The 13,592-nt window shown below is 35.1% G+C and overlaps 1 protein-coding gene across 3 annotated transcripts in view; it reads left to right on the top strand.

Annotated features, from left to right (window-relative positions):
* CSMD3 (CUB and Sushi multiple domains 3) overlaps nucleotides 1–13,592 on the top strand; it is a 1,143,082-nt gene that overhangs the window by 910,924 nt on the left and 218,566 nt on the right. For all 3 annotated transcript variants that reach the window (XM_026495547.4, XM_026495546.4, XM_026495545.4), the window contains one exon: nucleotides 9,876–9,992. In XM_026495547.4, coding sequence (XP_026351332.2) covers nucleotides 9,876–9,992 — 117 coding nt within the window. The remainder of the gene's footprint in view (nucleotides 1–9,875; nucleotides 9,993–13,592) is intronic.

Raw genomic sequence — 13,592 nt, 5'->3', positions numbered from 1 at the left:
CCGGACATCAAGAGTCACATGCTCTACCAACTGAGTCAGCCAGGCACCCCAAATGTATTTTCTATCTTAAAAATTTAAAGTAGTATTGAGATAAAACAAAGCATGTTTCGTTTTCATATGGGGGAGTGGAATATTATTTAAAATGAAACTGGAAGGGAGGCTAATGTGATTGAGCACCCGCTATTTCCAGGCACTCTTACTTACATTATCACTCCAGTTGGCCTCCTGCGTGCTAGTCTAGAGAATCATTAGCATTGTTATAAATAAGTCCCTGCTGCTATGAATTCTGGAGCATACTATGTAGAGTCCCCTATGTAAGAAGCAATTTGATTGCAAATCAATGCCTATAATTCAGAACATATTTTCTTGTGACCACTGACTTGGAGCTCATATTTAAACCATTTTTATTTTCTCTGCCTTTGGCATCTCAGCCACTGTGCCATGACTCCAAATGGGTAGTTGCATGGCCTCTCATTGTGCTAAGAAACCTCCATTCTCCACCACCATGTAGTTTTTATTTTCAAGTCAGACTTCAAACATGCCTCCCTAATATGTTACCCGTTTTTACAGAAAAACAGAAAAATAATTTACTTATACAGAAAATTGAATCAACCCAGAGCTTCTCTCCTTACAGATAAAGAATGTACAGTATACAACAGTAGTTATTCATAGTCATGCTGAGAATCAAACTGTATTAAGTAAGGAATGGTATTAAGATAATAAGACAACAGATCTAAGGATAGATATATCTTTTACTTCTATTGGAGAAACAAATATCCTACTAAAAAATTCAACCCATAAAACCTAGCGAGAAACAAAGCAGGTTTATTATTTGAATAAGCATATTTGGAATATAATGAACATTGCAGACTGCCTATGAAGGATACTACAAAGACCAGACAGAATCTCATACAAATTTATAAAGAAAGAACAAATAACTCCTCTTTTATCTCTTTGAGAGACATACTGATGTAACTTATATCTGTATACCTTGTGACTATACCTTGTAAGAACCCTTAGTTAATTTCTAAAGTATGTTTCCAGAAGGCCAGCAGTCTTGCACTGTAAAATCAAAAGGTTGGGCCTATTATGTTTGAAGAGAGATACCCTGAAGGAGGTTGCTGCTCCCTTCCCCTTTATTAAACACAGAAAATTTCATTTTACACTTATATTCAGCCAGTGAGCCATTCACTTCAAGATATACACATAAAAAAAAAAGACAATACAGAGCTCTCTGTGCAATAGGGAATTTGGTTCTTAATCCCAAATCCCAAAACTGGCCAGTTAGATTGAAATATATGAGAGAGTTAGTGAGCAAATCTGAACCATATTGAGGTTCTAAATAGCTTCAAGCCTAAGCCAATCCCAAGACAGGGTATTTCTCCCCATGTTCCTAATCTGAGTTTTAAGACCTTTCTGATTAGGGAAGAATTGATCTGTCCTGTTAGGAAGAGAGACAAAAGAGGAAGAAGGAAAGGGTTCTCCAATGCAACTGATATTCTCCAGATCTTCATAGGCCAAAGCAACAATCTCTGAGCCAAGCCCCCTTAAGGAAAAGAGAAGACAAAAACTTACAAAGGTAAAAAGAAGTGATTTGGGAGGAATCTAATTAGAATAGGGTTTCTTTTTTGTGTGATGATGAATCCTATCCTAGAATTATGTTTGTAGGTGTATAAAATAAAATAAAGCACATAGGCATGAAAGATAAACTGATTATAGTGGAACACAGTTATCCAAGTACTTAAAATCTGTAATTGAAAAAACAAATTTTGATGTAATAGTATATTGCTTCCTAATTATTGCCTTAAATTGTAACTTCTAGCAAGTCTAATAACCACTTCATGATAAGCACAAAGAATATTTTGAGGTATCTGCAACAATTATAATGTAATATAAAAACATCTGTAATTCCTGTCGGTGACAAAGTCCCAGTGGTTTGCTGCCTACATTTGAAATTAAATGAAATGGTAAAATTCAGTTAGAAAAAAAAATCATAACTATTGAGAAATATAAACAATTTTTTCCCCATCCAAATTCATGAAACAAGAACCCCTGAGTTGTAAGGCAGAGGAGAAGATGGGCCAATTTTTCCTCCGTTTCACTGCTAATATTGGCTCTTGTTGCCTCCTGGACTTCTAAAGGATAAAGAGTCCAAAGAAGTAAAGGACCACATCCACATGGGTTGTTAACACTGCACACTGACCCCAACCTCCCCCCCCCACCCCGCCATACACACACATCCCTCCTGGGAAAACAGCTGAATTGAAGGTGTAGATCCCTCTGCCTTTGAGATGGAGTACTCTGCTCTTCATCCTTGGGAAAATGAAGAGGAGAGGAAAATAAAAGCCACAAGCTCCTGCTAGAGGGAACAACGCCCAGGGAGAGTCACTAAATAGCATTGCTCTCTCTCTCTCTCTCAAGGGAAGAGCTTGGCAGAAATGCGGAAGTTTCCTCCTGCCCTTTCTCTAAACTTTGTATTCCTTCCTGGGATTGATGAGATTATCTCATCCTCCTAAGGCCTTTATGAAGCCCTCATTATATCAACTCCAGAAGATTCTGTGGGGTCAGAGAGTTGCTTAATTCCTTTTATCTGGACCCACGCCATATAGCATATCTATCAGACATTACGTGTTCCAGTTCCTGTTTGAAATTTCCTCTTCTGAGGCTGGAAGTAAACAGTAAATAGTGAAGCTGGGATTCAAAACTAGATCTTGTTGATTACAAAGCTATGGGTTTTTTATAGCATTTGCTATGCTACCCTAAACAAATGGTTTGAAAAAAATCTGAGTTTTACATTCCATGCATTTAGTCAGCAGCAAGATAGAAATATACTGTATATTTTAGTTTTCCTAACATTTATGATGTATTTATTAGAAGTCCATCATATAAACAGACACTATGCTAGGCTCCAGAGGTATAAATAGTGTATAAAGGACGTGGAAGCTTCGATTTAATAGATTTTTAGAGTTAAGAGATAGAGACAGACACTAATCAAAAGGGCATATAAATAAGTGGCTTTATATAAATATAAAACAAGTTGTAATCAGTATCCTCAAAGTAATGGGATGAAGTATGATGGGGTCCTCTGAACTAGTCTGGAAGTCAGGGAAGACTTTCCTGAGAAATCAGTTTGTGAAGCAATCAGGCAGGAGTAATAAATTGACACAGAGGATTTTTTCCCCTCTAAGCTCATTTTGTACTAATAGCTGTTTTAAAATAATTTTTTAAACAATAAAGGATTGCCATCACTTAAAATCAGTGAGTTAGAAATAAGAAACTAAGGAATGAAAAGGGATTTTAGTTTTTAAAAAACACCAATAATTCAACCAAAATCATTTTAAGAACTTGTCTTCCCGTATACCCTTTTCTGTAAACTCATAGATTAGTGATTGCTAGGGACTTGGGAGTATAGGAAATAAGGAGTGACTGCTAATGGGGACAGGAATTCCTTTGGGGATGACAGACATATTCTAAAATTAGAGAGAGGATTGGTTATACAACTTTGTGAATATGATAAAAAAAAAAACAATTGTATGCTTTAAAAGGGTGAATTTTATGGTATGTGAATTATACCTCAATCTTGAAAATGAGGTTAAAAATGAGTGACATAGGTATCACTGATGAACTACTAACATCCATTCTATGAGTAGAATTTGTATTTGGTAGCATAGCAAATCTATCCAAGGAATACAGCCATTCATAAGTCTATGTCATAGGGTGATTCTTCTTTCTCTAAGAACACACTCTGATGGAGAGCACAGCTCCTCGAGCACTGGGGCATGAAGAGAAGGCCTTCCTAGCCAGCAAAATCAAATGAGTGAGTCCAGGCAATCAGTGAGGTCACAGATGTAGAAGCTCATATCCTACTAATTTTAGTTAGTGAGTGATTAAAATGGTTTACAAACCACTGACTACAGCATGGAGATGGATTTTTTTTTTAAGTGTCAAACAGGAGTGTGGAATTTTACTGCAAAATTAATTCACAAGTAATAAAGACCGATTTTTGCTTTTTTGTTTGTTTGTTTGTTTTTTTAGGTGAACAGATGAGGCAATAGGAAACTCAACTCAGGGCAATATTATCTTTAGTTTTCCAGATAAATAAATGTGAATATATGAGAACTAATGGAGAAGAAAATGAAAATCAAAATAAGTTCTTTAAAGTAACAGTTTATAATTTAAAGAAATATTTATTACCATTATGCTAGAATAGCCTTGTTGGAGGCTTATCATCTAAGACAGATAAACAAAATGAAATGCTTATATAGGAGACATGAAGAGAAGCATGAAATGAATGGCTGAAAAATAAAGAAATGAATGGCTGAATAAAAAATTTTTTTTTTTCTTACTAAGAACAAAGTCTTAAAGGAGAGAAGAAGCAATAGTAATTTTAATCTTGAAGTCAATACTGGAATATTAGCTGTCTGCATTATAAATTCAATTCCAGTCTTTAAGAGTTGTGAAAGGACTTCTCTAAAAAAAAAAAAAAAAAAAAAAAAAGAGGGAGATACAGCTTTCAAACACTTTCTATACCAGGATTTTTGATTTGTGACATTCAATCAGGCTATATCAGGGCATAAGTAATTTACTAGAAGTGGGCCTGCACTTTTGTAAGGTACAGCAGTTCTTTAAAACTGAAGGAGTCACAGGCCACATCTAGTAAATTATTGATTTAATATACCATATTGCTCTTTTGTGACCTACAAGGATTCATCACTTTCAAAAGTACCTACTTGCTTTGTGAGAAAAATTTATACATTATATAATAATTTTCATTATAGAGTATATTTGATAATAAATTATACATTACACAAGTGAAAAGACAGATTTGAAATTGCAAGTAGCTTGAGGCTGTATTGCATGTATTATTAAGTCTCTAACGTGGACATTCAAATAGTACCTCTTCCATAAAAATGGTTTGGGATTCTTCTATTTCACTTACTAGGAAGTTACTTCTTGTTCTCCTCCTTCTTCAGTCTTCCTCCTCCATCCCACACACATGATCAAATCATAGGAGGGAAGTCCTTTTCACTAAATGACTAGAAGTCTTGAAACCCAGTTGCAGACTCATCTTCTGATTTCCCTGGAAATACCACATCTGTCTACTGTATCCCTCTTTCATATTCCAAGAGTAAAACATGCATACAGAGTATGGTTACAGTATGGGCACATTTTACTTATACAAATCACACCATATAAATTCAGCCAAAGAGAATTAAAACAAACAAACAAACAAACAGAAAAATGAGAACAAGAAAAATCATATAAAATTAAACTGTACAAGTGATGTCCCTCACTCAGTGGTGGTGTGCTCCAGATTGATAAAACGTTAGCATGGATTTGCTACTGTCAAATGGTAGACATGAGTTTGCTATTCTCTCGGTGGAACTCAATATCCATGTGGCTCTCATACTGTAGGAGTTCTGTCATTGAACATATTTCCAATGTTTAAAGATACATATCTTTCACATAATATTGCCTCTAAATGCAAAACAACAGTGATTCCTAGTAACCAGAAGATTTCAATCACAGAAAGGAATAGAATAGGCTTATATGGATTTATTAAGAGAGGGTACGTCTCAGTTCTGTCTTGGATTTAAGTAATTTCAGCAAAATGAAATGTTTGTGTTACTTGCTGACTGTGGAACAACATTTTATAGTAGCCTGCCTGGTCTTGCAAGCATAGTTCATTCAGTCATCCCACAAACATTTATGGAGAACATAATGTTTATCAGAACTGTTCTAGGAAGAGAAGAGAAATATGGTAAGACTTGTCTGTTAGAAAAATCGTTAGCAGTTGTGAGAACTTGGGGATTGAACGGAGCTAGTTGTCTATCATAAGAGCCCATGTGGAAACTGTTGAGAGTCTGGATTGTGGCAGTTACAGTGGCAGAGAGGAGAGCGAGACTGATCAGCTCTGTAAGGGAACAAGCAACAAATCGATGTATTGGATCCCACGAGTCAGGGAGAGCGTGTCAAGAATAATAGTACTTTATAATAGGCTAAGTTTGACATTTTATATCTTTAAAATACTAAGGCTCTATGTGCATATATAAAACGGTTCTTTAGTACTACAAAATTATAATCAATTACAGGCAATAATATGTTAGAATTATTGCCAAAGTGATAGCACATTCTGGAATCATCAGTCCGGCATTTTGCAAAGTGTGTTCCAGGGAACATTGGTTCTATGAGATGTTACACTGAAACGGTCTCCATGATCAAATAATTTTATAAGTAAGAACATGACATTCCCTGGATCTTACTGAAGTATCAGTGAGGCCACATAAAGAACTCTTTTTTCTTTTACTCACGTATTTCCCAAACTTACTTAGTCATAGAACCATTTCTTCTCCTAATTCATATGTTCTACAACAATGTTATTAAATATAGATTTAAGAGGTAGTCATACGTATTAAATAAGTTATAATCAGTAACAGGTACAGATGAGTTCTTAACATTTAATGCATTCCAAGGGACATGGGCTATTTAGAGAAACACAGCCAGTGTGACAAATGGCCCACAGTTATAAGTCAAATGGGAAAAATAAGCATAGCATTCAAAGTCTTGATAGGCTTCTAACTTCTGATTGTTAACAGAGCCAGAAAAATAAAGGCTGCCCTTTCTGTAATAGCCAATAAGATGACATTAAAACAGGAAGAGAGAATATGAAAAGCTTCTAGGAACCAATATTAGGAGAATTAGTAAAGTTGCTCTGGCTTAGTCATTATTGCATTTAGATTTTTAAAAACATAGAACTGATTAAAATAAATCTGTATCTCAAAACATAGTTAATTTTCCCTTATTTGTATTATTTGCAGACTGCATAAAATACTGTCAGTCACTATAGTATTTAACATAATTGATTATAAACTAGGACATGCTATAAGCACTGATCAGAAGAAAGGTAAAATTATTGCTACTGGTCCAAATAACAGATCTAACATAGTACTAATTACCCTAAGGACATGTGATTATACTGCAACTTTGTATATATTCATCAGTGGTTTAAAAAAATAAACCTTCACATTTTTTGTATTTATAAATAATATTTTTAAAAAGCTGTCCTAAATGTCCATTATGCAAAATAAAATATAAAAAGCAAATTGAGGCTGTCAGATGCATATTAATGTGAAATGGCAGAATGTTTATGACTAAGTCACAAAGCTGAACTTGAGGTAGAAGCTCTCATTTCTATTCATACTTTCCAAATATAAAAATAAGAACTGTCACATACACTCAAAGTATTATAATTTTGGAGCACCTTAAAATCAGAAGGAAAGTTAACATAAAACATACTACTCATTCTTGAATGATTCTCTCATCAGTAGTATTATCAGCTGAATAAAGTTATCAGTGCTGAACTCAGAATGTACCAGACTACTCTAATCTCAAACAATAATGAGTGATGAGAGCAATGCATCTTTAGTTATCATCATCACTGTCAATTTGTTGTTCTGTGGAGTTCTAATTTTAGTATGTTTAATTCTAACTATTTATTACCATTTTATAGAACATTAAAAGGAAGAACATTCATTAGCCACAAACGCAGTACAAGATACTGTTTTGGTTGCATGTATGTGTTTTAAATACATTGCTATATTTTAAACTTTGGCCAGGAATCCATCGAAGTGTTTACTTTTTCAAACTGTCAGAACTCTTCTAGAGTCACCTAACACACCACTGACTGCATTCGGCTCTCTTTAAAAGGAAAATCCATCATTAACTCCAGTAAATTCCCAACATATAACTTAAATCTCTGCATTTCTAGTCTCTTTCAACCCTTTTTTCGGGTCACAGAGGAGTATCACTAAAGTTTTTAAAAGCTAATCGCTGGACTTTTGTTCTTAAACTTATCTTTTCCTAAACTCTAGGTCTGCTCCTGATTTTCCCTTTGTAATGAATCCTTCTCCCTGTTAAACAAAACAACAGTAACAAAAATTCACCCAGCTTTGCACCTTTCCCTAACTACTCCCTACATTCTCCTTTAGTTTATGATTAAGGTTCTGATTACTTCTATATTTCTTTATGTACCACTTATTCTTTATCCAACTACAATCTAGCTACCATCTCTCTACTTCACGGGCTAGCAAACTTTTTTCTATAAAGGGCCAGATGGTATTGTGGGATTTGTTGGCCACATATGTCTCTGTCACATACTCCAACTTAGTTTTGTTTTGTAACCCTAAGAATGTAAAAGGCCTCTCTCGTTTCGGGCTGGATTTCGTTTGCAGGCTGTTATTTGCAGAAATCTGCTCTAGTTGAAACTGCTGTATTAATGATACCAAAAATTCCCGTTTTGCTTGGGAGTCCTCTCTGCACAAGTTCAAAGGCAATTCCGGGATAGGCTGAAGGAAAGCAGACTGTTAGCTTTAATATGGGCAAAAGCAGAGGACCCGAAACAGTAGGCTTCCTACGCAGCTACAGGTGTCCCTCAACAACCATGGCCACTCTCTCAACAGTCTCACCCTGTGATACTTACACTGGAGCAGACCAGCCAGCATGCTCTTTAAGCAAAATGGCCCCCTTCTGCAGTAAAGAACAAATTTCCTGTCCTGGGCTCACCAATCTGGGAAGTTCATTCTACCTCAGGGACTAAGGGGCAGAGCCAGCAGGCCAGCAGTTAGGCAGAATCCTTCCTCAAGAAAATCACTGGCATAGAGAAGCCCCTGCTCTGTGACACCCCAGGTCCCCAAATCCACTCAGACTCCTTTTTCATTGATTACCACTTTGCAACGCTTAACCCTGTTAAACACTTTCTTTTAATTTCTTCTTCTCCTTTGGCTTCTAAGACACTGTTTTCTCTGTTGCCACCTTCTATCTGCCATTGTAAACCTTGGCATTCCCCAGACCTTCTCGCTGGCCATTTTTTTCATTCTACATAGTTTCCTGGGTGATCTCATTCACTTGGAGAATATCAACTATCATCTTCACGTTTTCAGTACCTAAATCTCCATCAGTAGCCCAGGTCTGTCTCATAGCCCAGAACTATAAAACCTAATGTATTTCCCCTGTCTTGTGAACAGCAGAACTATCATCTACAAATTTGCTAGAAACATTGGTTTCACCCTCACCTTTTATAGGAATATAGCACATTTGGGGCTGAGGTAGCAAAAAAAAAATCTGCCTCTGTGCACCATCCACAACTCTTCTGATTCAAATGTAAGTCATATAAATGGATAAAGGTTGGTGAGAGTATTTTACTTAGATGAGTGGGTGAATGTATTTGTACAGCCATCCCTGTCCCATGTATAAACATACCTAATTTGGTGGCAGCATAATCAAGGTTGATTATGGGTACAGTGTCAAAGCCTGGCAGTGAGTAAAACAATTTCCCACCCGCATATGTAATTTCTCACCATTATAAGAAAAGATGATTATCTTTATACTTTTATCATAAAGGAAAGCAAGGCCACCATTATTACCTCTAGAGATAACACCATTATGATACTATTACTTTATTTCTGAGAAGAGTGAATCTGAATACTTAGTTTTATATGACCACAATGTGTTTTTAAAATATTTGACAATGATGGCTCTTGTTAAAAGATGGAAATAGGGGCGCCTGGGTGGCTCAGTCAGTTAAGCGTCTTCCTTTGGCGCAGGTCATGATCTCAGGGGCCTGGGATCGGTTCTGGGATAGAGCCCCATGTTGGGCTCCCTGCTCAGTGGGGAGTCAGCTTCTCCCCCACCCCTCCCCCCGTTTGTGCACGCGTGTGCTCTCTTTCACAAATTAATTAATTAAATCTTTTTTTAAAAGATGGAAATAAATCCTATACCTTAAAATTCAATAGCTATAATTTTATATCAAGAAAACATTCATAGTATGATTTTTTAAGTTGTTCTAAAAATATTTTTTGTCATTTTTTATTTCCTAGCACCCTGTGGAAGTCGTTCAACAGGTTCAGAAGGCACAGTTCTGTCACCAAACTATCCAAAAAATTACAGTGTTGGACATAATTGTGTTTATTCTATAGCAGTTCCCAAGGAGTTTGGTAAGTAATATTCATCTCATCATATAGTGTTTCATGCCAAACATGCTTTATTTTCCACTACATGCTATTCAAAAATGTTAGTTTTTTAATGAAAATATTCACTATCCATAAAGTGCTTTATTCTGTAATTCTTTTTAGATAATAGCTTTGTAATAATAAAATTTTGAGGTCATTTTACTCAATCTGAATTTACAGTCAAGTACACAGGTGAACAACAATATAAAAATGAAAACAGGATTGTTTTTAATTTTTAAAAATAAGTACATCCAGTAACCTTGCAAGTGCCTTCATGTTGGAATTACATAAAATGGAAAATTACCAGAGCATAAAGCAAAGTGTGCTCTGCAAAATATGCATAAAGTCAGATATAGAACTATTACAATAATGACAGAAGTATGTACAAAGCAATCATATTGTTTTATACTTTTTAAAACATATTTCCAGGAAGAAAAGATTTTGGTTTTAAGTACCTAGTATCTGGGACAGCAACGAATATGAAAAGACAGCAAAGGACATTTCAGCTCATCTTGTCAACCTGACAATCTGTTCTGCATTGGCACTGACAAGACAATGTGTCCTTTGCTGCCTTCACATCTCCCAGATCACAAGTCTTAGAAGTCACTTACCTGGCTTCTAAAGGTTTTCGATCTAAGATCCAGCTGGATCTCACCCAGGTTAAGCTCTGTTTATGGATGGGTAGGCAAAGGAAATTTAGTGAGCGGTAAAGTATGGGAGAGAGGCTGAAAGTTCGGACTTCTGCAATTTAGATTTACAGCATTGTGTTACATGGGAAAGGATTTGCTACAGCCGTAATGGATGTCTGGGCCTGAATGACAAAGTGTTTTAGCAGAAGGACATGGATTTTATCATGTCAAGATTTTTGGATCACATCTTGACTTAATGTTTCTGCTGATATATAAAATAAGCTGATGCTTCCAGTCCAATTTCTTATAACCTGATATTACCTGTATATCCTCCTCCTTTCTCTTCTGAAACAAGTCCAAGATCTTCAACTTATTTGAGAGAACATTGTCATCAGAAGTGAAGTACTAAACCTTGTGTTTAACCTTGATATGGAACAGTGATGCCAGCATTAGCAAGGTGTCTATTTCCTTACAAACTATTTCTTCTTCCTAGCATATTGATCGGTTAAATTAGAGTTGAGCTCTTTGAGAATGACAGTTTAGAAAGAAAAACATTGTCCATTTAATTGTTTATTTATTTATTTATTTTTTGCCTTTGCTGCCCCAAAATAGTCCTTTCCTTGCTAGAGGGGTTTATAGTCCCCAGATGCCAACAATGTTACATGGTTGTGACAGAACCCTAGCAATGATGGTCCAGAAGGTTGCATGGTTATCTCAGTCCTCTTTATAAGCCATCAATTTGTTCTATTAAATCTATCTTGGGGTGTCATGTGGACAAACAAATTTGAAAGGAAAATCAGGCATTTCCTTTCCTGACACATAGCCATGCTGGTCACATAGAGATATTTTATAGTAGCCTATGTGTGTTCAAAAAGGGAAGGAAAAAGTACTGATTAAAATAAAAGTAAATTAATGGATTTCTAAAGCATGGCATCTATTGTAGCGAACTTAATGTAAATTAAATGTAAACCTCTTAATGTAAAAAATAATGCAACTAATAATCAGTGGTTTTTAATATTAATTTTTAAACATGTCTGAGATTATTTGTGGGTGAAATCAAATGTACTTTGATTTCTTAGTAAGGAAATTGAATTTATTTTTATAAATATTGCATCATTCTGTATTTCAAACTACATATGAAGTCAGACAAGCTTGGATTCTGATTTCAGCCTGTCACATCTTATAGCTGCCTTTGGACAAGTTACATATGCTCTTTGAGACTCAGTTTCTTTATTTGTAAAATGGAGATCATTATGTCTGCAGAGCAGAGTTGTTGGGAAGAGTGAGTGAGATTCCATATATAAAATATATCTCACATGGTTCATGCTCATTACGAGTTTAGACAAGCCAACTTTGAAGTCAGATTTCTGAATTCAGAGCACAATTCATTACTCTTTCTCATTAGATAAGTCACATCATTGGCCTGAATTTTACTTTTCTCATCTCTGAAATAGAGGTGATAAATGTCTACCTCATAGGGTTAGTTTATAACTAAATGGTATAATACATATAAGCGATTGGCAAAATAACACATAATTCAGTCACATACACACAGAGATACACATGCACACACATGTTCATGTTCACATTTGTAGACACCCCACCGCCACTTACCAAAAATTATGTAATAAAATTACCTGAATTACTGGATTATTTAGGGTCTTAAGAGTAGCACAGATTTCTATTTTGATTCTTCTTCCATTCATTCTCATAGTTTCCTTCTGTTGCCACTGTTTTATGACTTTTTGGTGTCACTTCCTAACATATCATTCTCACTTTTTTCTCTTCTTATCACTTATCTCAAATTAAAATCATTCTTCTTCTGTATCTTTTGTATGCTGACACTCCTAGAATTTTACTTTTTAATCATTTAGCATAATATCTGTCAAATACACTCCATTCATTCATTCATTGAAATTGCGTTTTTTACAAAGGTTAAAGTACTACAGTTGTTACGTAAGGAGAAAATCACATATAATCAACAGCACACATGAAGTCCCATAACTCACCCATAACGATCATCTACATAATTTTGCATAAGCCGTATAGTCTCTGAATAATTCTAACAGGACATTTTTCTTCTAATGTCAGAACAGGTAAAAGTTTCTTTAGATAATATCAGATGAGGTAGCTTGATTTTTATAGGTCATGTGTACCAAATTACTTTCATTTATTTATTTTTGCCCAGTATAGAATTGAATTCATATCAGTTAAATGTGAACATAGTATAACCCTACTTTACTGGTTGATTGAATGAATATTATTCTGTCAGTCAATTCCTATCTTACGGTTTTTATAGATAAGAAAATTGTCAATTCATAATGCTTTCATGAGCATCATTGAATTTCATTTGAACTTCAGAAATTAGGGTCACTTTGGTGATATTCATTTTGCAGGATTATGGTTGTTCTATACATATAGAACTAGAGTAATTCTGGATCATTGAGTAACATTTGTTGATGTTAACAATTAAGCTATTTCACTTGGATTTGGGGATTAAAAAATACCCTACCTTTCTATTAATAATAAATAATAAAATGTTTTGCTTTTCCTTCATTTTTCAATTTTTAACTGCCAGTTGTTTCCCTTATATGGCTTGATTGTTTAAGTCTTCGTGCAATGCATATTTTTTAGTGCCAAAACATGCAAGGCATATTTTTAATTTTGAATTTGATAATAGATAAGATGCTTTAGAATGTGGGAGAACTGTTGACATTGTTAGAGGAAAAATATCTTTGTTAATATGTATTTATACCTAGAGTGTAGCAGCCAAAATCAAGTTATAGAGAGGGGAGAATTACAAAAGTTGGAGAATATATGTTGTGGACTTCTATTTCAACAATTCTGGCTGAGAAAAAAACAGAAGGAGTTAGGTCAGCAGTAAGGTGGGATATAAGTCAGAGGCTAATGTCTGTGTTTGTTTTCTCTTAGGATAGAAAATAATGGAGTTCTTATT

Source organism: Ursus arctos, unplaced genomic scaffold, assembly GCF_023065955.2.
Source record: "Ursus arctos isolate Adak ecotype North America unplaced genomic scaffold, UrsArc2.0 scaffold_6, whole genome shotgun sequence".
NCBI classification, from domain to species: Eukaryota; Metazoa; Chordata; class Mammalia; order Carnivora; family Ursidae; genus Ursus; species Ursus arctos.
The sequence above is the reverse complement of the archived record's forward strand: the minus strand, read 5'-3'. Positions and strand labels throughout refer to the sequence as shown.